This window comes from Podarcis raffonei, chromosome 9, assembly GCF_027172205.1.
Source record: "Podarcis raffonei isolate rPodRaf1 chromosome 9, rPodRaf1.pri, whole genome shotgun sequence".
Taxonomy (NCBI): Eukaryota; Metazoa; Chordata; class Lepidosauria; order Squamata; family Lacertidae; genus Podarcis; species Podarcis raffonei.
Window position 1 is genome coordinate 71304478 of NC_070610.1, and position 27669 is coordinate 71332146.

Below are 27669 nucleotides of genomic sequence, written 5' to 3' on the forward strand. Positions count from 1 at the left end.
AGGTGGCTTTTAAGTCCGTGCCCTACCATTCATTTTCTAGTGGATATTAAGAGCCTTAGGGCACAATCCTATGCACACTTTCCTGGAGAGTAGGCCCCCATTGAGCCCAGTGGGGCTTATTTATGAGCTGCCGAAGAGAGAGGCTTCTCTCTAGCAAAGAAATGCAGCAAGCTCATTCAGGAGGCAGACAGCTCTCAGCCCTTCCACTCATTTTTGCGGACTCATTTAGTCTGTTCTTGCAGAGTTGATGCAAGGATCACAAGATTATGCATGTGAAAGGTTTGGAACAGTCCGAAGTGCTTTGCAGCAATGTGTTGCCAAGAGCATGCATACAGGTGTGGAGCAGACACCTGCTTTGCACGTAAATGGAAGGCACACAGAAAAACATCCTGCACTTAAACCTGTGGCCTTCCACAAGTAGACTGAGCAACAAGGAATTACATACCCCAACAGACGAGACAAGGGTGAGGCAAAAGGTTGGGCTCAAACCTAAAATCATATGCATGTTACCAAGTATCCGATAAGAATAATTTAAAGTAGCAAATCAGAGAAAAACAAATAATTGTGTAATTGGTAAAATGGATAGTCAACCTTCCACGAGTACATCATCTCTCAATCTTGTTCAACAACCTAGTACAAAACTTTTGAATTCTTTATACAGTATACTGTTTATTAAATTCCTGGCCCATCATGAGTGCTTGGTTTTATTTATTCATTTTTATTCATGTGTACAGCTCCATTAATGTGCATGGTCAATAAACATAGATCAGTAAAATGGATAAATGAAACACTCATGCAAAACGCAACATTTGATCAAAATTTACCATTGAAAGCCAGCCCTCCAAAGGGAACAAGTTGCAATCCACACTCCCCAGTGTAGATAACCCTGATTTGCATGATGACTTGCTCATGTTTTAGAGAAAAAGAAAGCATTCCATGTGGTTCATTCCATATATGTTGATTTAGAATATTCTATAAATTTGTTGGCATGCAGTGATTTGTAGTAAATCTGTTGCTAAAGCTATGCTGTTTAAATCTGCATCCAATAATTGATTCTGACTGTAAATCTTATGTCCAAGCAAGTGGGGCTTTCATTGAATTATGTGGCTAGCACTCTCGTGTTTGGCTACTCTGTCCAATGATAAGTGCTTCTGTTAATTTTCTTATTAATGTAAATTAGTAGCATCTTTAGCAAGGCTTGTCTTCATTGTCTACATTCAACTGTTTCAGAAGCCAACTTGCGGCAATGCTATCCAGAGCAGCCCTAATAGGGAAGGATGGGAAATTAAATACCGTATTTTTTGCTCTATAAGACTCACTTTTCCCCTCCTAAAAAGTAAGGGGAAATGTGTGTGCGTCTTATGGAGTGAATGCAGGCTGCGCAGCTATCCCAGAAGCCAGAACAGCAGGAGGGATTGCTGCTTTCACAGCGCAGTGATCCCTCTTGCTGTTCTGGCTTCTGAGATTCAGAATATTTTCCCCCTTGTTTTCCTCCTCCAAAAACTAGGTGCGTCTTGTGGTCTGGGGCGTCTTATAGAGCAAAAAATACGGTAACTTATGGTTTATCTGAAATGAGACAAAGCATGGGCCTGGGTCCAGATAACATGTTAAGCTTAGCTCCAGGTACCATGGCAGCAGCAGGACTGGGAGAGGAATGCAGTGGTCATAGTTTCCTCTCTTAGTGCAGTTACGCTAAGCTATAGTTTGGCTTAGCGTGACGTGCGAATTATGTCATTGGCAGATTCATGTGGAGGAATGCATTCTCTAAGTTGTTCCCACTTCACTGATGGGAAGCTGAGGTCTGGGAAAAAGTTGCTTGCTGCAGCGAGTCCATAGCAGAAGCTGGGTTCCGTATTCCTCACACCCCAAACCCCATCTCTTTGTCCTTTAGACCCCATAGACTCTAGAATATTTTATTTGTTAAGAAAGTATTTCAATGCAAATGTTCGAGAACTGGGTCCATCTCCAAATGCTGCTCTTTGCCAATCCTTGTGTTTGGTTCCAGGTGCTTTGCATATACTGCATATTTCTGCATGCTCCATATTTCCTGCAGATCTTTTCCTTGGTGCTTTTGTTTGCTATAGTGCAAACAATAAACTCGGTGCTGTAAACAGATGAACAAGATGGGAGGGGAGCGAGGGATTTGACGTAGCAGGTGATTTGGTGAGGGAGAAGATTTAAAGAACTGCTTTAACGAGCATTTAGATTTTGGTTTAAGGATATTTTTACTCAAGTGGGACTTTCATTGGGCTGGTTCTCACCATGGTTTAGTGTTACATGCACAAGCTAGAATAAACCTAGGGTTGCCATATGTCCAGAATTTCACGGACATATCCGGAATGCTGCTGTCTCTTACAGTGTCTGGGTGGAAATCGGTAAAATGTCTGGGAAAACCCAGACGTTTGGCAGCCCGTGTTGGCTCAAAAATGGCCTTTTTCTCTGCGATTTTGAGCAACAAACTTTTCACTGTTTGAAATATGGCAACAAGCTCCTCTTGTGTGGAATGACCAGTAGGAGAATCTTCTGATGCTTAGAAGAATGTTGGCCGCTTGTTCTGTATGAACCAGAGACTGAGGTTTAAAACAAACTCTAGTCCTTTTCTAAACAAACGGACTACAATACCTGTGTTTTGCTGATTCCAACAACCCTTCAGTTTCTTATTTTGTATGTAACAACAACCCAGGATTAGTGAAACCAAATTCTGGCTGCACAGGAGGAAGAGAGGGGAGTGCAGAAGCTCAAGACTTTGCTCAGGCTGGTTCTAGCTTGTGCACCCAGTGCAGCTAAACCATGGTTTAGTGTTACATGTGAACCGGCTCATTGAATTACGTGGGCATGCTCAGTAGCACTGGTAGAACAGCTGCTAGCAAGGAGAGGCTGAGATAATTCAGTAAAGGCTTGCTGAGAGTCTGGTGGGCCTTGAACCAAGAATTTGAGGGTCTGGGAACAGAACTAGTAAGTTACTGTGGACTCAGGCATCATAGTCCTTTGGGACATGACTGGCCCTATGGGTCTTCTGTATTGGCCATGGCAGTGTTTCTCAAACCTGGATCTCCAGCTGTTGTTGGATGACAATTCCCATCATCCCTGGCTGGCAGGATCAATGGTAAGGGATGATGGGAGCTATAGTTCAACAACACCTGGAGGCTCAAGTTTGAGAAACACTGGGCTATGGTATGGCAGGTGAACAGAGCAGGGCTTTGGGTTGGTGTAGTTCAGTCAGAAGCCAACAGCTTGAGCTATTGACCTGAGGACTTTCCTCCCAAATATTGATTCAAAGAGAAATGCCTTAAAAGCTGAGCTAGTAGCCATGCTAGAAATTATTTTTTTATCTCAATGCTACCCTTTAGGATAAAACAATAGTTTGGAAACATAGAATTTATCATTTATTCATCACAATTACTTATTCAAACTGAAAGTTGTTAAAAATGCATTGAGGCAGCAGTTGACAATAAGGCGTGTTGTTGGACAGAACAATGGGGTTTTATTCCTTTAAGTGTCATTCAGGTTATTCTAAGTAGCTGAATAATGCATCAGCAGAGTTTAGAAATAATGAGAGTAGAAAGAGGAACAGAAGGGGAAGGGTGTGCGAAAGAAGAGACGTTTCTCCAGGTGATGCAAATCATTGGCATGTTATTTGAAGTGTTACAAAATGGAATACATTCCTCCCCCCCCATTGTTGTGCATGTTGGCTGTGAGTAACAGCCAAAGAAACCGCTTTCTTTCTAAATTCTTCAGATGTTTTCTGGGTACCGTTGTCAGGTTGCGGGTTACAAACCAGTGACAGCAAAAGTTTTGGCCATCTGTTACAACCTTTGGTTGCAGAATTTGCCGTGGTTATTTACAAAGCGTTAAGCCACAGAAGCATCTGACAACCTATTCATTGGACGTAGGTGTTGAGAAGGAATCCCATTCACAGAATACTAGAGTTGGAGGCACCCCAAGGGTCATCTAGTCCAAGAATCTCAGCTAAAGCGTCCACGACAGATGGCTGGTCATCCAACCTCTGCTTAAAAACCTCCAGGGATGGAGAGTCCACAACCCCCTAAGGGAGTCCATTCCACTGTCAAACATCTCTTACTGTCAGAAAGTTCTTCCTGATGTTTAATTGGAATCGCCTTTCTTGTAAATTGAATCCATTGGTGGCAAAATAGGACATTGCAGCCCATGTAATACATTCATTATTGGGCAAACTAGGAATATTTACACTCGGACATTCAATTCCAATGTCATGGAAAAACACTATTTATCCCACAAACTACTATTTCAGCTTCAAGTGAGTGATCTTGCTTAATGTCCTTACATCTCTACATAGATCAACAAACAGAAGCTGCCATAAGTGAGCATTTAACCTGCAGTGCTCAGGTATCAACTCACATCATCCCCAGCCAGCATGCATCTGTTTGATTGCTAGGATAAAATACAGTACTGTCACTCAGAGGTAATATTTTTCAGCCTAGGGCTCATTCCCAGAGGTTAGCTTCCAGATCTTCATTAGTGAGGGGGAAAAAACCAGTTGTATGAATGAGCCACCCAGTCGAAGGCCAAATCCCCACGATTTTGAACTAGTTTCCTGGATTGAATCTGAGTAAGTTGTGGCGATTGTGTTTGCACCTTGCCATTTCCTCTTTCTCCTTTTGTTTTGAATATTTAATATCTGTATATACAGACGTCCTTCACGTTTGAGGGTTGCAAAAGGGCAAATATTACAAAACACTGAAAATCCACTCAGTGCCACGTTTTCTACAAGTACACGGCAAAATCTGGTGTTGGAACGGTCTCTAATTGACCTGCGGATGTGCGTAGCTCTCTGTGGTGTGTTAACACGAGTGTCTGAATGCTTTTCTGTCTTAACTCTCTTGCTTCTGCAGCTGCTTTGGCCTTTCTTTTTCTCCTCTGCCTTAACTCTGCTGTCTTCCTCCTCCTCCTCTTCCTCCTCTTCCTCCTTGCTGCTGCTCTCGAATGCGTGCTCTTCCTCCTGCTTGCGACTCTAAAGCCCGCAGCCCGCTTGAGAGTTCTGTACCCTGCCTAGCAACCCGCACGTTGGATGATGAAATCCGGGTGCAGCGCAGCCCCAGCGTGGGATGGCTAAGTAAGTGGATGGTGGGAAGGGAGTTGCACTTTCCAGGGAAACGGTGTGCATGAAGGGGGTGTGGTTGTGTGTCGGGGGATCAATCTGGAGATAATGACGACATGCAAAAATGGTGGGCTTCCAAGGAATTAAAGCTCCAAAATACATCTTTGCATGGGGAAAACTGACCTTATCCTTGAACCAGGAACTCTGTGAGCTAAGATGCTTCTGCTGCTGCAGACTGCAAGGATAGGGGAATGCAACAACATCCCCTGTGACTGGCGGGCAGACTAAGTACCCCAAAACCATCCTTCTAGTTTAGTTTGGTCAACAGAGCCATACCACATGGTTGCTACAAGCCAGTCTTAAGTCCACTGCTCTCTAAACTCGCTGACCTCAAGGACCCAGAACTAGATGTTCAGGTAGAACTGCCCTTGGCCCCAAACCATCTGTTTGACGTTGTATCTAGGTCGGTTCAGTGCAGGACAGCTGCAAAGTTGGGGTGTAGGACCTGATTTCCATGATGCTACTGAATAGAACTCACCAGGCCTCCTTGCATACATGACCTGATAACTACCTTGCAGTGGTGGTGAAGCTTTATCACATGTGGAGAGTTACAATTCAACTTCCCTCACTAATGCAGTGATTAAGGATGTTGTCTAGTGACTTGTTAATTCTATCAAGTCATGCCTGAATAGAGGTTTGGACCATATCTCAACCCAACATGGAAGCACTACATGCACAAGCTCTGTAATTGATTTTACCCTCTTATTTATTTTGCATGTTCTTTATGTGACTCAGAGGCAAAAACAAGCTGAAGATGAAGGGAACCTCCATGGGGTTATTATGTGCCCCCAGCTAACCAAATCAGGATGTTTTTGTTTTACCCTCATGTTGATCCTAATTCTGTAGCTCAGTCAACATGCTGCTTCTTGCATCATTTTCAGTTAGTAGAGTGAGCAAATCTTTCACACCTTCTTTCTGTCAACTTTTGGTTTAGATGTACATAAAAGTTCAATATTTTCTGATCAAGGCCTCTGAAAACATAACCTTTTGCATGTTAGTGAAGTCTCCTATTGAGTTAAGTGGGGAGAATCAAGAAGTTCTCCAAATGAAATTGTTGAGGATGAAAGAGACTGCCATATATACATGTATTCTGCCATTGCTTGGTGTTGGTACTTGCTTTAGCAGATAGCAGCCGTCTTATATTGAGCTTTCAACCACCCTTCATGTAACTGGCAAACTGCCTTGCTTGGGTACTGCTGTGGCCCGAGTCTCTGTGTGTCCCTTAGCAAACGGTGTTTTAACAGACCTTGGTCTTCTTCTTGCAGGCAGCCCAGCCATGACGCACAGAAACCTGACTTCCTCTAGTTTGAATGACATCTCTGACAAACCTGACAAAGAGCAGGTAAGTCTGGAATTCCTGATCATCATTTCCTTGCAAAGACGTACCAGAAAAGAATGTGATGCTCAGGAGGAGATGAGCACTTTAAGATGAAGGGAAAACGTGAGCAGTTGCAATTTTTAAAGCACTGGCTGTTTTAAGAGGCTATCGTCTTATTGCCAGTGTTGAGTTGAAGGGTCCTGACTTGGCGGTTTATCACTTTGCCCAAGAGATCCTGCAGAATTCTTCCAGCTTTTCAATAGGCCAAAGCAAGACTGCCTGCCCTTTTCCTGTTGGAGAAGAAAGCTCTTAATTTCTAGAGTTTTTCCTCTATCTTTCACATAAGGAGGTCAAATGCAAGTGGTGTTGCAGGTCTAAATTCACTCCCCATTGCTGCCCTTCCCTCATACTCTTGCTTGCATTCAAACTTCTTAATTATCAATCGCTTTAGAAAAATTCATCCCTAACTAAGACAAGGAGCAAGAACAAAGCTTAGGTGAAGATAAACAAGGTTTACCAAATGATGGAAACATTCAATTGGCCTGTTTTGTTTATGTGTGCATAATCAGTCGTAGGTTTTTGTTGTATGTTACACCAGCATTTGACAACTTGGAGCCCTCTACCCCAGAGCTCTGAGGACTCCTATCCCAAGTTCAACACCAATTCCTCCCATCCATCCCAACACACACACACACACACACACACACACACACACACACACACACCTAGCAAGATCCTAGTGAGCTGAAGTACTGCAAAATGGTTTTGTTAATCTCATAATTTGACAAAGAAATCATTTTGATGGGGTGGGTGGATGAGGGTGTCGATTTGATCGTGCTGATCCTTCAAATTCTGTCTCCCACCAGACAGATTCAGGTGATATGTGTGTGCTTTTATATATATATATATATATATAGAGAGAGAGAGAGAGAGAGAGAGAGGAGAGAAAGAGAGAGAAGTCAATCTAAGTGCAGCAAGGGAATAATACATTATTTAGTGGCATCTTGAGGTAGATGAAAAGACCTTTGTCTTTCCCATGACAGCTGACTGGCTTGCATTCATTAGTTTGCTGTGCTTCCTACAAGTTTGACAATCCTCAAGGTTTTGTTTTGAAATGCCATTCTGTTCAGAAAATAAATACCGAAAAATCGGAGAGCTGTATCACTCTCTTGCTTTGTTTTGCTTTTTTGTCCACCGGAGGCCAGAGGGTGGGGTAGTATGTGCTGATATACTGAAGTTTCCTTATTGTTTTTATTTTCCTTTTTATTATCCTTATGCCCATGACAACCTTATTTGCATCAGGATGGAAACCCGTCGTTCCTCAAACAGAGAAAGCGATAAAACTGAGCAAAGACACTAATCTGACCTACCCTAATAGGTCATGTTTCATTGTAGGAAGTTATGGCTATTTATGACAGTCAGCCAAACAGAACGGGCACTGAGGTCACCATTCACTTCACGTTAAATCATTTAAATCCCATCGACTGTAGAGGGAGGGGATTAGGTCCACGCAGCACTCGACTATATAGTGCCAGTTAAATATACTCTGTGCTTACTTCCGAGCTCATCTAGAAACCCTGTTTTGCTCAACCCATCGTTGCTCTTTCAACTGCACAGAATATTTGAAGTTGTGCAATGGAGCTCCCCGCTTCTCTTCTCTGCAGCCCCCTGCCCAGCCACACCCTCAAATTTTTCTCAGTAGGTTTGTGGGACCATCCAGAAAAGACTCAGGGTGCATGATGGGAGAGGACAGGATGGGGAAAGACCTGTATGACATTAGGTATCGCCCCATAAATTTGGTCATCTAGTAAGTGGTCTTGCTTGGTGCCCTCGCACGTGTACACAGAGAGTATAAATAAATAATTTCAAATTGTCTACTTTGTCTCTAAGCAGATGATTCCGTGTTCCAAAAGGTTTGTGTATTCCGTGTCAGCTGAACTTAGGTTCTACAAAAGTTCTGTTTCACCGCAGGCCGACATGATTTCTGGCAGCCAGTTAGCACGCATCTTTATTCAGGAACTTATCAGTTAAACAATAGGATAACTGATTTATATTACTGGTTTTAGACAAGTGTTTGTCTCACTGATTTTTAACTCCCCGTTACTGAATCAATATACCCTGACCATGTTTTCTGTTTATGGGTTCAGCCACTTTGCCCATGTCCAGAAAATAGCGTTTCCATTTCTTTTAGTGACCCTGGGATTTCTAGTGTGAACAACCTGCAAGTGTGTGGTATCAGAATAGTGGACTCAGTTATGCAATGTCATAATTGAGAATGTTACAGTCAGCAGTATGGTAAGACAGTAACCAGGACTCAAGTTAATCTGTGTTCCAGTAGGGCCTTATTTATTTATTTATTTATTTATTTATTTATTTATTTATTTAAAAAGCACCCAGAGCCGTTTGGAAGTTGCTGGAGATGCATTTTTGTTGCCTTGGGCAGTCCAGTTGCCTAACTGGGTGTCTGTTGGTGCCACAGCAGTGCTGGATACAAGCCAGTGAGGGCAATAGCCACGGAATACAGTTTGTGTGTTTGTGTGTATACATGCATGTGGATCCACATGCTGGAGAAGACTCGTGTGATAGGACCCCTGCTTTTTAAAAATGTCCCTCATCTGGTTTTATTTGAAAACAGAAGCAGACTCTAGTATCTTCCAACATAAAAGACCCCAAATTTATTTCTTAATTCCCTCCTGTTTGGGGATTATGTGAAGGCTCCGCAGGAAACCGGGTTCCAAGTGCTTTCACCCCCCCTTAATGGTGTCGCTGTTCCCAGAACCCTGCAGAAATCTTTCAGTTCTCTGTGCTTTGTTTAAATGTCCTTGGCAAGCCCTTATGGACGATGAATCTCAAGGACCTTTCTCCCCCACCCCCCATCTCTCCTCCTCCCCACACCAGCTAGCATTTTAAATGCATGCAAGTTAAATAAACTTTGGGTAAAGCAGCATCGGGGGCTGTGCTTGCTTCCCAGCTCCACGCAGTTCCATATAGAAACCGCAGGAGAATATGCACGGATGTTTACAAACGCGCTCAGAGCACGTTGAAGGGAAGTGGGTTCCCCTGCCTTTGGGGAAAAGTGCATGCTTAAGATGCATAATGTGTTCAGATGAGTGTAGCCAGCTGGACCATTGATTTGATGATTTACACAAAAAACCCTTGTCCCCAGTGTTTGCAGCACTTCCCTGACTCCTGTGTTTCCATATCAACAGTAAAGTCTCTCTCTCTCTCTCCATTCCTCTGCTGCTCGCCAAAACTAATTCTAAAGTTTAAAAGAAGTTGGCCTGGATGGAGGGGGGTGTACCCCATGCTTGGTTCTGCTAGAGATGTTTCCAGGACTTCCTGCTTCTCGGAGCTCAGTTCATTGATGGATTGTGTAAGGGCCAGTTGCAGCCTCTCTTTTCTTTCTTCTGTCTGTGCTGGCGATTGTTTAACCTTTCCCGTTGCTGGGGCTATCCTAATTACCATATCTGATTGCCGCGGTGACCTGGATTCACCCTAGACCAGCCTTGCCCCACCTCGGCGGAGGGCACCAAGTTGAGGAAGGCAGACCCAGAGAGGATTCTGGTGTAGGAGGGAGAGCGCAACTTTTTGCTTTGACACCTGTTTGAAGGGAAGCCAGTTTACAGGTCGCCAGCTAAATTTCAGAAGATATGCTGTCAGATCTCTGAACTAAGAGTGTCAGGTGTAAAAGGGACAGTAGAGAAAGCAGAGGGAAATAAAGAGGGAACGGAACACTGTGAAATTTCTGTAGAGCTTCCTATGAATTATAGCTTGGACATTCCAAATCCTTCACATTCCTCAGTGCCTGCATCAAATTCCTAGGAAGCCAGGTGGTTAGATATCTGGGGTTTCCACCCCACCTCCTGCTCTTCTGATACACTGGATATTTCAGAGCAGAGCTGAGTAATGTCTTTGGCGCCAAGCCATAACAATGGTGAGTTCATGATAGGAGAGATACAGGTCCTTCGACCCTTGCCTTGGTTTCTCTTCTGTGTTCAGATCCAGGCCTGGTTGTATACTATATGGTAGGCTGCTGTGTTTTCTGCATGCGCTGCTCATAGCGTGACTTGGAAGCTCTGCATGCCTCTTTTCTCAGCAGCCCCATGACCTCAGGAGCTCTTCCTGAGCCACCTAACCCGCCTTGAGGCTCCCCCTGTCCTCATACTTGACATAAAAGATAATAAAGAGCAGGCAGCTACTTGATCTTGTTGTTGGGTTGTTTTTTTGAACCAACTTATTTGAATTTTACAGTCTGCTGCGTCTAGAAGACTGTAGCTTAAAAGTAGAAAGCAAGTTTAAAAGTCTTACTAAAGCAGCACTAAAGCAGGGACGCGGGTGGTGCTGTGGGTTAAACCACAGAGCCTAGGACTTGCCGTTCAGAAGGTTGACGGTTCAGATCCCTGTGACGGGGTGAGCTCCCATCGCTCGGTCCCAGCTCCTGCCAACTTAGCAGTTCGAAAGCACGTCAAAGTACAAGTAGATAAATAGGTACTGCTCCAGCAGGAAGATAAACGGCATTTCCGTGTGCTGCACTGGTTCACCAGAAGCGGCTTAGTCATGCTGGCCACATGACCCGGAAGCTGTACGCCGGCTCCCTCGGCCAATAAAGCAAGATGAGCACCACAACCCCAGAGTCCGTCACGACTGGACCTAATGGTCAGGGGTCCCCTTTACCTTTACCCTTAAAGCAGCACAGACGTAGCAACAGATCCCACTCCTCTCAAACAGGCACAGTAACTCCTTAACACCCAAATGAAATAAAAGTGGGGGCCAGAGATCTACAGAAAATGTCCCGTTTTCTGTTCTGAGAAGAAGCCAAGTGCCTCGAGTAATGCCCACTCACTTTGTGGCCATTTAAGATTGGGAGTCTCCAGGTGCTTCCACACTGAATGCACCTGCCAGTCATCAAAAGCAGCAGCTCCTCTAGGCATGGGGGAATTCGCAGCAGAGTGAGGTTACAATGCTATGTTTGTATTGCTAGATGTTACTGGGATGGAGAGGAGGAGGGATATAGAAAGCTGCCTGTTGCCAAGTCGCACTATTAGCCATCTAGCCCAGTGTTGTCTACACTGACTTGCAGAAACTCTCCAGTACGCCAGGCAGAGAAAAGTCTCAAATCACATCTGTCATGGACGCTTCAGCTAAGTTTCCTGCCTTGCCGGGGGTTGGACTAGATCATGCTCCCTTCCAATTCTACAATTCTGTGGTTCTACACCCCCTTGTAACTGACCATGTTAACTTATAATGTCAGGGTCCAGGAGAATCTATGCATACCATGTGCTTTATTGCTAAGCAATGGGTCATCTCCACCCAAAAAAGGAAGAGTGGGGAAGGCTCCATTAATCATTCCTGTTGCTTCATGCTAAGTGAGTGCTCTACCACTGGAGCTAATTTCCCTCCACGGAGAGTCACAAGGCTTTGTGTTCAGCAGCTAGCACCCATCTTCCCCCCAAATCTGCAAACGCACCATTGGGAACAGTATTTTCGTGTGTGTGTAATGCAGGGGTCAGCAACCTTTTTCAGCAGGGGGCTGGTCCACTGTCCCTCAGACCTTGGGGGGGGGCGACTATAGTTTTGGGGGGGGGGGGAAATGAATGAATTCCTATGCCTCACAAATAACCCAGAGACACATTTTAAATAAAAGCACACATTCTATTCATGTGAAAACACATTGATTCCCGGACCGTCCATGGGCTAGATTTAGAAGGCGATTGGGCTGGATCCAGCCCCCGGGCCTTAGTTTGCCTACCCATGGTGTAATGTATTGGATTATCTGTGGAAGGGTAACTCTGGATTAGAAGGGGCAGTGAGAAATAGAATTGGCATTCTGATGCCAGCGATGCCGTGTGGATGCTGCAAAGAACTTGGATGCGCGAGGAGCACCCATCGCAGAGTAAACATCCACTCTTAGCTTTCAGTTCAAGCCCGCTATAGGCTCAGTTTAGGCTTTTAAGTCCACTTTAAGGGGGAAAGCTCTTCGTATGTTCTTATCAGACAAACAGCTGTTTCCTTTGCCCTGGGCACTCTGAGAATTGTAGCTCTGAGAGGGCGAGTGTAGCAGTTTCTAACAGAGAATCCTCACAAAATAAAATTCCCAGGATTTTTTGGGGTAGAAACTATAACAGTTAATCTGGAATGATATTGTTGTATTGTGGTAATATACACTTTTAACTGGGATAGATTGGAGGGAAATGCTTTTGTCTATAAAGGTATTCAAGCAAGGGAAATCCCAGTGCTTTTGAGATTCCTTAATTGCCCTGGTCTGCTTGCCATCCTAGTTCCTTCACCATGTCAGAGTTGCCTGTTTTGCTTGTATGTATAAATTGCAACACATTTGTCTTAATTCAAACCCTGCCCCCCATATTTCACTATCTGTATTATGCTATTACTGCAAACAGGTGCATGGTATATTTGGACACTGGGTGAATTTCATAAAATCTCAATCGATGCATATTGAGTCAACATTTCTTGGTGTGTGTGTATGTGCGTGTGTACAAGCTTTTGACTTTCACAGATCTCTTCTTCAGAGCAGCCTTTTCACCACTGACTGGTATTGTCTGCTTTAAGTGGGAATGGAAGGAAAGAAGTAACAGCGGATAGAAAGATAAGGAGCTAACCCTGTTAGCATTTTTAAGCTGTTGGCAAAATGTCTTAAGAGAACACATCACAGCAACTAACAGAGGCAGGACTTGATGAAGTCGGACGTATCGGGAGTGGTGAATTAATCTGTGAATTACTAGCATAAAGATTTTAGCTGAAGCCTTCTGAGTGGATAGGGTCACTCTGGGACAACGTGGAGGAGGAGGAAAAGGGGTGAGATAAAGTTAGATACTATTTGGACCCAGGTAGGGGATGGAAGAGGACCCAGAGGAGAAAAAGCCAAATTCAGGGAGAGAAAATAAAGTGAGTGCATTCTTTGGAAAGTACAAAATACTTGACAGCTGGAGATTATTCAATAAAGCCTAGCATCTTCTGTTAACAATACCTACCTGCAAGTTGATGGCAGTTTCTCAGCTCTGCTGTTGTTGCTTTATCTTTTAGTACCAGATTGGCTTTATATTGTCAGCTTACATATACTGTTGTTAAATATAACAACAGTAACAGCAACAACAATAATATTCTTTGGGATGGAATTGAGCACATACTGGAAATTTAGGTTTGTGTAATTAAAGTGGATTGCAAGCAATGACTATTTTAGGCATCTCCCAATAGGTGAGGGATTTTAGGGACCCTGTAAACATCTGGGTAGGGGTGCGGGTGGCGCTGTGGGTTAAACCACAGAGCCTAGGACTTGCCAATCAGAAGGTCGGTGGTTCGAATCCCCGCGACAGGGTGATTTCCCGTTGCTCGGTCCCTGCTCCTGCCAACCTAGCAGTTCGAAAGAACGTCAAAGTGCAAGTAGATAAATAGGTACCGCTCCGGTGGGAAGGTAAACGGCGTTTCCATGCGCTGCTCTGGTTTGCCAGAAGCGGCTTAGTCATGCTGGCCACATGACCCGGAAGCTGTACGCCGGCTCCCTTGGCCAATAAAGCGAGATGAGTGGCGCAACCCCAGAGTCGGTCACGACTGGACCTAATGGTCCTTGACCTTTTAAACATCTGGGTATGTGGACCACAAGATTGCATAATTGGACACAGTGTTTTTGTGATGCCAGGTAGTCTGTGAAATCCTCCAGGGGGGAGACTTGGTACGAGTGGTAAGAGATGGAAGCATCGCAATATATCCAGTATGTGCTCAGTTTGCGTGGGATTTCCAAAGCAAAGTGCTTTCGTGATTTATCCTCAAGGGATCTGCAGAACGTCACACGTGTTGTGTCGGCTAGAACACTAAGGACAAGATGAATAATTGCAGCTGGAATATCCTTCCAGCTGCACTTTTCAAAGAAGAAAGAGTAAGAAGTGGAAACTTCTCTGCCCTTCACTGGAGCATTTAAGATGAATTCGTCACCTTAAGCTACTCTGAAATTTAGACCTTTTTCTCATGCAGTTTCCACCAGCAATCTATCAAGGGATTGTAGGGACGTATTTCATTCCACAAACGTTTTTGCCTCCTTCCCCAGTTCTGCTTTTACCTCCAAACAGAAATGCAGCTCAGGCACTTCTGCGTAATATTGCAGACGTAAATGGGACGCTCTTCTTGTTGCTGTGGCCGTTATGGTGTGCTGCCATTATTAAATTGCAGTGACATATGGGTAAAAGGAAATTTGTAAATTAATAATAAACAGTATATCTGAACTGTCCAGTGGATACATTTGCATATATTACAAACTTACGTTGGTGTTGGTGTTAACTGGAGGAACTGAGTGTGGGATCCCGCTTGTGGAATGATCCCCCCAGTTTGGCACCTTCATGATACATCTTTAGGCGCCAGGTGAAAACGTTCCTCTTCAGCCAGGCCTTTGGCTGATTAATATTCTACAGCCTTTTACATCTGTCTATGGGAAAGTGAGGGACCCGGGTGGCGCTGTGGGTTAAACCACAGAGCCTAGGACTTGGCGATCAGAAGGTCGGTGGTTCGAATCCCACAATGGGGTGAGCTCCAGTTGCTCGGTCCCAGCTCCTGCCAACCTAGCAGTTTGAAAGCACGTCAAAGTGCAAGTAGATAAATAGGTACCGCTCCGGCGGGAAGGTAAATGGCGTTTCCGTGTGCTGCTCTGGTTCGCCAGAAGTGGCTTAGTCATGCTGGCCACATGACCCGGAAGCTGTACGCCGGCTCCCTCGGCCAATAAAGCAAGATGAGCGCCGCAACCCCAGAGTCGTCCGCGACTGGACCTAATGATCAGGGGTCCCTTACCTTTACCTATGGGAAAGGGAGAAGGATTATTGTTTTGTTGTTTTGTTTTAACTATTTCCTTGTTTCTGTCCTGCATTTTCTTCTGTGAACCGCCCTGAGATCTTATGATGAAGGGTGATATAGAAATCCACTAAATAAAAATAAATAATTAAAAATCTTGTTTTGTGAGTTGTACCTGGGAATTATTGTTAATTATCACTGTTTGTACTTTTCTGCATTTCATTTCCGTCAGACCTCACTGTTTGCCGTCCACCTCCTCCCCTCCTAGCCATGCACGTATATGTCTATAGGTGTGCATATACTGTATTTTTTCCATGTATAAGACGACCCCCAATTTTTGACTAAAAATATTTTGGGGGAAAAACATTATCTCATACACGGGAAAATGTGGTAAATCTATATACCTGGCTACTGAAGATAGCATTCCATCCATCTGACGAAGTGGCCTGTAGCCCACAGAAGTTTCTGCCGCAATTAAACCTGTTTGCCTTAAACCACAAGAGCCTTTTCTTTCTGACGAGACGCCTGTGTCTCTTCTCTTTCCCACGCAGCTGAAGAACAAGTTCATGAAGAAGTTGCCTCGAGACGCCGAGGCCTCCAATGTCCTGGTGGGAGAAGTCGACTTCCTGGAAGCCCCTTTCATTGCCTTCGTTCGGCTGCAGCAAGCAGTTATGCTCGGTGCTCTTACAGAAGTCCCTGTACCTACCCGGTAAAGGAGCCTTTTCTTTTTCTTTTTAATATACAGTCATACCTCATGTTACGATTGCTTCAGGTTGCATCCCAGAAAGAGTTACTTCCGGGTTTCGCCGCTTGCGCATGCGTAGATGCGCAAAATGACATAACGCGCATGCGCAGAAGCAGCGAATCGCGACCCGGGCGTGCACAGACGCGCAGACGCGGGTTGTGTTCTTTTCAGGTTGAGAACGGGCCTCTGGAATGGATCCCGTTCGCAACCAGAGGTACCACTGTATTTTTTTTTTAAATTTTACATAACACATTTCAATTTAAATATATCATTCACCTTCACATTTTGGATTCTCGGAATCCCTTGACCTCTCCATGCCCTTCTCTGTTTTTTTTATAAGATATTTATTAAAGTTTTCAATATTAATACAATAAGAAAAAGTCAAAAAGAAAAAAAGAAAAAATAACAAAAATACAATAATAAAAATAATTAAAAACACATAAAGTTTCCATAACTTATTTTCCATTAACTTATTTCCCAGACCTCCTCCTACCTCCCTTTTTTGTATTCCAATTCAAATTGTTAATTCAACAAATCCTTGTCAATAAATTTTAACCTGCTTCTTTTTAATTCAACAAATCCTTATGTTCCAGTTCAAATTGTTAGTTCATCAAGTCCTTATCACCAAAACCTTAGTTTTACCATATTTTTCTTTATATAACCCGCTTTTTAACTTTATCCAGACTTAATTCTTGTCCAAATCTATATAACGGTGCTTATTCTTAAAACATTTCCCTAAGGTCGAAAGAAGGTTCCCTTCCACAAATTTCCAGTTCTCCTAGAAATAAGACAAAAAAAAAAAAAGATTGAACAGAAAAGCAACTTATATCATGTACCTTCCCATTTTTCATTCCACCCACCCCCCTTCCCGGTTTCAGTCCCAACAAATCTCAAAATAAAACCATCAACCCGGTGACCTTATGTCCGAGGCTCTTAAGTCTCTCTCCTGACCCCTCTGCCAGTCTCTTTGATAGTCTTTAATATTCAAGACCAAATCTCGATGGGGCTCCCGCCCTGCAGCATCCAAGTTTCTTCCAGCCAGGCCTACATACTTGAAAGTAAGGCCGATAGGGTATTCCACATCTTGTTTCATTCTCCTTAAGATTCCAAATGTCCCTATAGCTCCAACTTCCAACTGAATCAAATTTATAATCCAAGTGTCATATGATCTCCAGATAAGGATATCTCTCCATTTTTCATTTTCCAATTCAGGCCAGGCTTCCATCTTCAAAGGTTTGTTTCTTCTTATTACCATCGTGTCAGGCCTCAGTTTACAGCTCACCTTTTGCATCTGCAGGGTTGGGTCCCCCCCTTTTTTCTCTTCAATGGCAGCATTATTCTCCTTCTCGATTTCCTCTGTTTGTTCAGTTAAGTAAAAATCCTGTACCAAGTTCTTATCAAGTTCATTGCTAGAACTGGCTCTTGTGCCCAAGGTTGTAACATTTGTAGTCAAAACACCTATTTGATCTTGCAGCTTTCCCAAGAGAAAGAAAGTCTTGTTCAGTTCAGACTGTATTTCTTTACCCACTGCCATTCTTAAACATATCAACGTCAGAAAACAATTTCTCAGCTGGTTCTTAATGCAATGTCCCAAAACTCCCTCTAGGGGGATTTAAGTTTCTTTTTACTCCTTTCAGCACAAAACCAAAAGTTCCATACGTTAAATTGTAGCAGTCCTTCCTTCTTTTAAAACATAAAAGTGTAACCAATACTTAGATTGTAGCCAATATAAGCAGCAGAGACAAAATCCTCTTTTTGTATCTTGACAGCTAACTTGACAGCTGTCAAATTATTCAATTACTCCTCAACCGGCTCTCACGGACCACTCCCGGGTCCAGGGGGGGTGGCACGTCGGTTTTTAAATTTAGTTCTTCTCCCGCAGGTTCACCTGCTTCCAAGTAAGTTTCCTTGTAATTTCAATCGGTAGAATTAAAATCTTTTATAAAAAGTAGAGTTCTCCATGACCTTAGTTGGAGGTTCTTTGCTTTAAAATATTTACAGAAAGGGGAGGCAGACTTCCTGGTTGTACCTTCCCTGATCAGTGCCGAATTTAAAAATATTTAAAGCATCCAATTTCCGTACTACTCACGGGTTGTTGTTTTAGAGTCCCAATTGTTCCAGGAAAAGGCAGCGCTCTCCGGCAACAGCAATGCGGCTTTGCTCCACGGAAATAGCCGATGACTCTCAGCACCGCGCCGCTTCCCCCTCTTCACTTCGGAGCCCGTTGGTGGGTTCCTTAGTGGGTTGGGGGGGGCGCTAATGGTGCCCGCCGAGTCCCATGGTCACAGGCTTCATCCGCCTGTGATTTTTGAAAGGGTCCCCGCTTCGCCGCAGCGGATACGACCCGTTTCGCGCTGAGCTGGTCCCTCCAGTTCAGAGGGAGGCAGCCATTGCCGAAGGCGCCACCCCGGAAGTCCCTCTGGTTTTCATTGTCAATCCCTTTTTCTTCCAGCTCCCCCCTCCCCCAATTCATTATAAATATTATTAACTTTTCCATTGTGTTTTGTACTTTACAAGTATTACTCTAATCCTGCCAAAGTTTTTAGTTGTTTACATGGTTCTCTTAAATACATTATAATTTTCTCCCATTCTTTTTTAAACTTCTTCTCATCATAGTCTCGGATTCTCATCCGGTCAATTTCGCCATTTTGGCGTAGTCCATCATCTTCACCAGCCACTCCTCTTTGGCTGGAACTTTATCCTCTTTCCATCTCTGGTCCAGTAATAATCTCACTGCTGTCATCCCATACATAAAAAGTCTTTTCTGCTCACTCAGAATCTCTGTTCCTAAAATACCTAATAAAAAAGCCTCTGGTTTTTTCACAAATGTTATTTTAAACACTAGGAGCCTTTTCAAGTCCATGGTTGTATTAGCATTACTTAAGTCAGAAGAAGGGGGGAGGGAGGAGAGAGCATGCATTCATATTTAAGAAAATTGCAGTTTTAAACTAAGGAATAACAACAGCAACAAAAAGTGTTCTCTATAGATAGGAGAGAGCCAGCAGTAAATCACACTGTGCAAGTTGGAGTTAATTCCTTCTTAGCAAAAACAGGATCTGCACAGGAATGCCAGGCCTAATGAGCACAGCAGCTCATCTCTGCTTGGTCTTGCCCCCATGAAGCAGTTACTGAGACTGAAGGTCCCCATGTCCCCACAGCTCCCAGTTAAGGAGCCTTTTCTCCTTCCCTCCCTCCCCCTCCCTCCCTATTCTTGATCCTGTTTTCTATTATTAAAAGGCAACTACGCGGCATGCCAAAATAAAGCAGGGTCATGCCGGAATGTCTGATAGACATGACATGATAGACATGACACAATAGACATGATAAACATGACACAATAGACATGATACACATGACACAAAAATGGAAGAATGAAAAGGAAGAGGAAATAAGCAAAATTCAGTTACATGAAAGTTCTGTAATTACCCGATGGGATGACCAACTATTGGAATCGGCCACTTCATCTTAAGCAGGGATTTGGTCCCAACCAAATTAAGCAGGTTGATGGAGAAGCGCTTTTCCTGCATTGCAGGGGGTTTGAACACATGGCCCTGTGGGTTCCTTCCAGTCCAGTCCTACAATTCCATGATTCATAGCCTTCCAGTTTCCTTGGATCGCTGTCAAATGTTAAGATTTTTTTATTAAAGTTTTTCTGACGTTAATGATATAACAAGTTCTGCTATATCTTCTTGTTGTTTATTAATGTCCAACTGATACAAATTCTATGAATCTCCATGCTCCACTGCTTTTATCTAATCTGGTGGTACATATTTTACTGAAGATATACTGTGTTGGTTTTTCCCAAAGTGAATCATGACAATATTTGTTTGTTCTTTCTTTTTCCTCCTTGGGGTTCAGGTTCCTCTTCATTTTGCTTGGTCCCAAAGGCAAAGCTAAATCGTACCATGAGATTGGCCGAGCCATCGCTACCTTGATGTCTGATGAGGTAATCTCCCTTCTGTGTTGCTGAGTGCAGTTCACTTAGCAGTAACCGATATTTGCATTATTGTTGTTATTATTATATATTTACCACCCTTCATCACAATCTCTCAGGGTGGTTCACAAGATAAAAGCTTTCGCTTTTCTAGCCACAGCCTCAAAAGAGCCAATCTTGCAATACTTCCAGGAAATGTTCAGGGCAGTCTTCTGCGAATTTCCAGGAATGGGAGATTTTGAAGGCTGTTCCACGCATTACATTGGATAAAGTGTTCAGTATGCCACCAAGTGATGTTGTTGTTGTTTAGTCGTTTAGTCGTGTCCGACTCTTCGTGACCCCATGGACCAGAGCACACCAGGCACTCCTGTCACCAAGTGATAGGAAACTGCAACCGATCTTGACTGTCTAGAAGCAGAACTTCCTGGGACGGTGGCAGTCCTGTGTCTCTGAACACAGGTTTCCACCAAACATCAGTAAAATGGCAGGATGGAGGTAACTTCTAGGCAACAGGTGGCCGAGGAGTAATTTCCTTGCCTATCACTCCCCTTTCAGTTCCTCACACCCACTTTATTTCCAGCTAGGTTCAGAGCAGTGATGTGGGGAGCAAACTTTTCCAGTGCTTTATTTTTCCATGGAAAATTCTCTGTCCCATAATTTCATTAGTAGCAATGGACAGGTGAAAAGGACCAACTTCAAATGCAGTATTAGGAGAGCTTGGTTGTTCAAGTGTTTGCTAAATACAGGTAAATTAACCGTCCTAAATTAGATCACTCTCCAGGGCATCAGGTAATCACCCGACGTGAACTGAAATTTTTGCAATCCCAATTAAACTAATTTGCACAGGAACATATTCCAATGCAAAACAATTTCCAGGAAAGCTGCATCGCTGGTTCAGAGACCAGAAATAAACCCAGCTGCAAGGGCAGCAGGAGTAGCCTGGGAAACTGTTGCACTGAAAAGATGTGGGTGCAGGAAAAGTTAAGCACCCCTCTGCTGCTTCCTCCTTTGCTGAAAATATATTGCCAGCTTTCCCCCCCTTAAGCAAAAGCTCTGCAGAATAAAAGGTAATGTGGCGATTGCCCTCCTAGGTGTGTGACATCATACTGGGTTCATAAGGAAAGGGTTAACTAATTGTAAAATGACTAACCAATGGGAACCCAAGGGGAGGAGTTAGAGTTAGAGTTAGGGTGGTTGAGAAGTCAGTCTGGAGTTAGAAGAGACAGAGAGGATAAATCTGTGGGTTGGGCTAGTTTGATGTGAGAGAGTGAGAGAATCTATTAAGAGGAGTCAGTCAAACAGTTGATATAATCAGTCAGAAGGTATTAAGAAGGTACAGGCCGGTAAAGAAACTAAAGTTAAGAAACTGACAGGACTATTATCTGAGAAACCATAAACTTGTTAATGCTTATAAAATAAACTTGTTTATTTGGTTCAATTTTAACAACTGTCTGGACTCAGTGTTTTACCTGAGAGTAACGGGTTGGTGGCAGCGGGGAAGCGAGCACAGTGGTGGCACAGGGATCAATAGACTGTTAAACGACGGGGGACCCTGTGTGATCGCCACAGGTAATCTGTCAGTTTGGCTAGTGGCAATTTGACTAGTGCTCCATAACAGGGAGGAACCATAGCTCAGTGGGTAGTGGATGTGCTGTGGACTTTGAGGACTGCAGATTTAATCCCCGACTTCTAAAACGATCAGGTAACAGCTTATTGGAAAGACCACAGCCTGAAGCCCTGGAGAGTTGCTGCGAGGCAGAAGAGAAGAGTGTCAGGCTAGATGGACAAAGAGGATGACCTCATAAATGAGGCGTCTTTCTGTGCACCTGTAGAAGGATTTGCTAGATGGCAATCTTCCCATTCCTTCCTATGTGCAGGTGTTCCACGACATTGCCTACAAAGCCAAAGACAGACAGGACCTGATTGCTGGGATCGATGAGTTCCTGGATGAAGTCATTGTGCTCCCACCTGGGGAATGGGACCCTGCCATCAGGATAGAGCCCCCCAAGTCCCTCCCGTCTTCAGACAAAAGGTAAGAGAGGTGCATATGCTGCAATAAGGCATGCCAATTTTTTCAACTTTCACATTCCAAAATCGAGGCATGCCAAAAAAAGGTTGTATCAGGACTTGGGATATTTTGGTTAAATTAACAGAATTTGGTTTTGCTTGGTAAGTAAAATGTGTGTAAAATTGCATAGGAATCATTAAAAATGATGACCAAGTACTTGCAGTTATACGTACTTATTTGTTTAGTATGACCCGACATTTTCATTAGGCAAAATTAAAATTCTTTGGTTTTCCGAAAGCAATTTATGCGCTTCTTCGTCAAACCTAGACTTGCCAAGCTAAATGTCCAGTCACAAAAGTAGTAGCGTATCTGAATTCCTCACCCCCTCAAAAAACTAAAAAACCCCTCAAAGTTTTAAGACCCCGTCACTGGATATGGTTGCAGTAATTAAAGTTTCACCGCCTAAAATGGCACACCTTAATGCCACGTGCCTTGTTGCAGTTGCGACACCCAAAGTCACAGGCTAAAGATCCTGGATATATGGAAGCCCAGCTGAATTCTCATTTCTTTCTTTCTGCTCAGGAAAAACATGTATTCGGGTGGTGAGAATCTGCAGATGAACGGGGACACTCCACATGACGGGGGAAATGGAGGTGGAGGGCATGGGGACTGCGAGGAGTTGCAACGAACTGGCAGGTAAGTGACAAAAGTCTGTGTGCCGATACGGGGCATCTCGCTAGATTGCATTGACACACAGGCTTCTCGGTTCCAGATTCTCCTTTTGTGCCTTGACTCATGTAATTGTGGTGCATGGTTCTCCAGTGTGGTGTAGTGGTTAAGAGCGGTAGACTCATAATCTGGTGAACCGGGTTCGCGTCTCCGCTCCTCCACCTGCAGCTGCTGGGTGACCTTGGGCTAGTCACACTTCTTTGAAGTCTCTCAGCCTCACTCACCTCACAGAGTGTTTGTTGTGGGGGAGGAAGGGAAAGGAGAATGTTAGCCGCTTTGAGACTCCTTGGGGTAGTGATAAAGCGGGATATCAAATCCAAACTCTTCTTCTTCTTCCCCTTGCTAGATTCTGCGGCGGTTTAATCAAAGACATCAAGAGGAAAGCCCCTTTCTTTGCCAGCGACTTCTATGATGCATTCAACATCCAAGCCCTGTCTGCCATTCTCTTCATCTATCTGGCTACTGTAACCAACGCCATCACTTTTGGGGGGCTGCTGGGAGATGCTACGGACAACATGCAGGTGAGCCATGGCTCAGAGCAAGACAGTTCAGACTTCTGCAACTGCAGTAGTCTGGGCTTGGTCAAAAACAGGTTTTCTCTTTTTTTGCGACCACTTCAAACAGCACAGCCTTACGATCTGCTGTGCAAAGAAAAACAAAACAAGTATGAGATGCAAGAGTTATTGCGCCAGCATCCTGTTGTGAGTCATGGTGTTGCACTGGTCCAGTGACAGGGAAGCGGGTGGCGCTGTGGTCTAAACCACTGAGCCTCTTGGGCTTGCCGATTGGAAGGTCGGCAGTTCAAATCCCCACGACAGGGTGAGCTCCTGTTGCTCTGTTCCAGCTCCTGCCAAGCTAGCAGTTCAAAAGCACACCAGTGCAAGTAGATAAATAGGTACTGCTATGGCAGGAAGGCAAATGGCATTTCCATGTGCTCTGGTTTCCGTCACGGTGTTCCGTTGCACCAGAAGCAGTTTAGTCATGCTGGCCACATGACCTTGAAAGCTGTCTGTGGACAAACGCCGGCTCCATGGCCTGAAAGTGAGATGAGCGCTGCACCCCATAGTCGCCTTTGACTGGACTTAACTGTCCAGGGGTCCTTAACCTTTTTTTAAACTAGTCCAGTGAGACACTTCAGTTTCAGATGGTGTAAGATTACCTGTGCTGCGTCAGCTGCAACTTGAAAGACCTTGTATGTGTCAGATATTGGAGGAAAGTGGGCAGGGCACCAGGGCGAAAATACTATAAGCAATCTTGTATATGCCAGCGAGATCAATAACGCCACAATTTGCAAGAGCAAAACAGAAGTATTCACTCAAACAAGCGCTAAGGATGATAGCCCAGATTGGCCACAATACTCTAACTGGGTTAATCAGCACCAGGCAGAGATCAATGAGCGCTGAATCTCTAAAGAGAGTGCTGTCATGATAGTATTGGGAAGGTACGTTCCCTGATCAGGAAAGCTTCCTAATCAATAACAAACATGGCAGGGCTGCGTTGCTCACTTGGCACAGGTTGCGTCACTGCCGGGTACTAGGATAGATAGGGGCAAGGCGGTGGTGAAGTCAGTGTGGTGCAAATGTGCTGGCAGAGACAGTCTAGTGCTCTCCATTCTGGTGTTTGTCAACAGTGTAGAGGGAAGTCAGGTGAGTAGGACAGTCCCACCATTCTATCCACTATCCCATATCCTATGCATGCCACATGCTATTGTGGTTGTATAATCAGGGGCACAGAATGCACTCTGCACATGCTCTTGACCCATCACTCTTCACTTTACAAATCCGTCATGTGTTTTAGGACTGAACCTTGATATTCGGAAGTGGTTCTGGGTCTATGTCACAGCACTCCTGTATTGAGCCCTGTCATATTCTCGGCATAGATTTAATCAGACTCCCAATGTTCCCACCAGAAGGGAACAAAGAAGGCTATCCATGGAAAGTGATTTGCCTTTGAAAAAAGAAACTTCCTGTTGGCGTGCATGGAGTGGAAAAAAAGAAACCTTTTCAGTTCCACGTTGAGTCTGCTGCAAATCTAAACAAAATTCATCTGCTTACATGAAACTCCAGGAGATGGGGAAATAAATCAGTGTCAAGTACTGTGAATGCCTCCTTCGCCTCCCTATCACTGGCCAAATATTTGTTCTCAAAGTGAAGGAAGTTAGCTTAACAAAAAACTCTCTGGTTTCTTTACCTCGAACAAAGCTTCCTGGTCTGTGAGGCTTTGCTACTAACCTTCAATTTTTATAGCACATTCCCTTTTTACATTTGGCTTAGTTTCAGCTGGATGTTGTGTTGTGTGTGTGTGTGTGTGTGTGTGTGTGTGTGTGTGTATGTATGTACAGTTTCAGCTGGATGTTGTGTTGTGTGTGTGTGTGTGTGTGTGTATGTATGTACACTAGGGTGGCTCCCCCCCCGGGCCCCCTCCAATCTTTGTGTTCAGTGGAAATATTAAATTCCTTGACATTTAAATGAATTATGCGGATCAAATCACCCTGCATGACAAATGCCAATCCTGAGTGTAGATTATTGTACCTTCAGAAATCATAGTCAGGCAGCATTGAAATTAATTCTTGGCCAGGGCTAGAAAGTGAACTAGTTGGCCCTTTGCCCTGGGCTCAGAGAATTGCATTTGGGGAGAACATGGAAAGGCACAGTAACTAAGGAGATAATGACTAGTGCTAAAAAGCGATCTCTCTTCTTCCTACTTTTGTTGTTGTTGTGTGTGTGCATATGTGGCAGGGAGGGGTGGAGTTTTATTAATGCTGCTGTTTTTCCTGGGATCCAGCAAAAAGCTGATTCAGTTAGCGGCTCATTCAGCCCCAGAAGTATGGGAAATAATTAATCTTGAAAAGGTCTAAAGCCTGTAGCCCTCTAGATCAGCCTTTCTCAACCTGTGGGTCCCCAGATGTTGTTGAACTACAACTCCCATCACCCCTAGCTAGCAAGGCCAGAGCTTAGGGTGATGGAAGTTGTAGTCCAACAACATCTGGGGACCCACAGATTGAGAACCACTGCTCTAGATGATTGTTGGACTCCAACTCCCATCAGCTCCAGCATGGCCAGTGCTCAGAGATGATGGGAACTGTAATCCAGCAGCAGTTAGAGGGCCACAGGTTCCCCAACCCAGGCCAAAAGCAAATCCACACAAAGTAGAGCACTTTGGTGAATTCTTTGGTGAATGATATCCCAGTAAAATCCGGGCAAAGTTAGAACTTCAGGCTGTCTGTTGGATCCAGTGTTAGTTCTCTAGGACAGGCAGACAGATGAGGAAGGAGGTCAAGCAGGCTGGGCTCTAGGGTAGAGTCCATATGAAGAGCCAGACAAGCAGACAAGTCTATAGACCTCACCGCCACCCACTGCCTCCAGAGAAGCATGAAGATAAACAACTACCTGACATTCAGAAGACATCTTAAGGCAGCCCTGTTCAGGGAAGTTTTTAACGTGTGATATTTTACTGTATTTTTGGTTTTTATGGAAGCCGCCTAGAGTGGCTGGGGAGGCCCAGCCAGATGGGCGGGGTATAAATAATAAATTATTATTATTATTATTATTATTATTATTATTATTATTATTATTATTATTTAAGGAAGCCTCGAGCTGGATTTCACAGATAACTGTTCTGTTTTGATCAACAGCCTCTGCAGTACAGAGGCAAGGCTCCAGTAGCACCCTGGACAGCTCCTTACACGGATTAGGTTGAATCCTCCATATGAGCAGGGCTCAAATGTTGCTTCAGCAACAGTCGCCCTTCAACTGAGCCTGAAATAAGAGCTGGTGTAACTTTTTGTGAGAGTAACCTCTTCATTTAAATGGGCCGACTTTGATTCCAACAGAGCAGGGAAGACTGTGGTTCCATTAGGGCTTCTGAGCTGGAGTCAGAGGAGGTCAACATGACCTTGGGTCAGAGAGGTAGAACCATAGTGGGTTCCTCTTGCACAAGCACCTTCTGGTTTACTGTATGCAACTTGGACTGGCCCTGGGGCAGTTCCCTCTCCCACTGACTCCCTGGCTTCATGCTCCAAAGAAGGGGAGTCTGATCCCAGGGACGTGACAGATACATACTCAAAAGGTCTGAGCAGCTCATCAGGCTCAGTCTGGTCAACAAGAAAGAGGTGGAGCCAGGAAAATGGAACAATGGAAAGCAGGCACAAAATTAGTGGTATATGTAGCATTATAGAAGAGCCAGATTTCTGCATCAGTCACCTGGATCAGATGAACGTGAACAGCGCAAAGGCATAGTGGGAGAGCTGTACTGCACCCCACTAACGCACACTGGGCGCAACTGTCTCTCATTCAGGGCAAGTCCATGTGTGTCTGTAGTATCTTCATGGGGGCCTGCACACATAAAATCCAGTGTACAGATATTTAAATCACACAGTCATTTCCAAGATTTTTATGTAGCTAAACAACCACATCCAGGTTGTTAAATGTTGAGTGTTGCATGCATGTAGTCTATATGCAAACATTATGCCCACAGGTGAGAGTTCACTTGGCCCAGAGTTAGGTCAGACATTTCCACTGGGTGAAGCAGGAAGCAGGTGTGATCCTCACTGTGTGTAGCCTCCACAACAAACAGAGCTTTGCTTGAACTGGGTCAGTGCAATTTGTAACTGCATTCTTTCCTCTCTGTGTTCAATGAAACTACACTATTTACATTTGCTGACGCACTGGAACATTTCACTTATCTCTGCAAACAAGAGTTTTGAAGAAAGTGGATTCTTAGGAACTGTGCTACAATTTGGTGTATTGTATTCCTCGTATAGTAGTTTGTTCAGTATTAGCACTGGCTCAGAAATACTTGAGGCATTTATCATTGCTATGTCCAGTATTTTGATTCTGTAACACAGAGTGAGGATGTTTGCAACTGGCGGTTTTGGTTTCTGAGTCCTTGAATCAAGGCTTTGTGTTTCTGACAAAGCAGGGTTCTTAGACATAGAATATCTTCTTAGACATAGAATAGAATATTGTGTAAATCAGAGTTGAATTTACTTTTATTTGTTAATAAA

At 44.1% G+C, this 27669-nt stretch overlaps 1 protein-coding gene across 6 annotated transcripts in view; it reads left to right on the plus strand.

Moving 5' to 3' along the window:
- The window catches only part of SLC4A4 (solute carrier family 4 member 4), a 190580-nt gene that overhangs the window by 119214 nt on the left and 43697 nt on the right, over positions 1-27669 (plus strand). For 4 of the 6 annotated variants that reach the window (XM_053404377.1, XM_053404378.1, XM_053404379.1 and 1 more), the window contains exons 7-12: positions 6403-6479; positions 15800-15957; positions 19852-19939; positions 21805-21959; positions 22518-22631; positions 23011-23185. In XM_053404377.1, the coding sequence (XP_053260352.1) occupies positions 6403-6479; positions 15800-15957; positions 19852-19939; positions 21805-21959; positions 22518-22631; positions 23011-23185 (767 nt within the window). Of the gene's footprint in view, positions 1-4996; positions 5093-6402; positions 6480-15799; positions 15958-19851; positions 19940-21804; positions 21960-22517; positions 22632-23010; positions 23186-27669 lie in introns of all 6 variants that reach the window. The other 2 variants (XM_053404375.1, XM_053404376.1) reach the window with 1 other exon arrangement.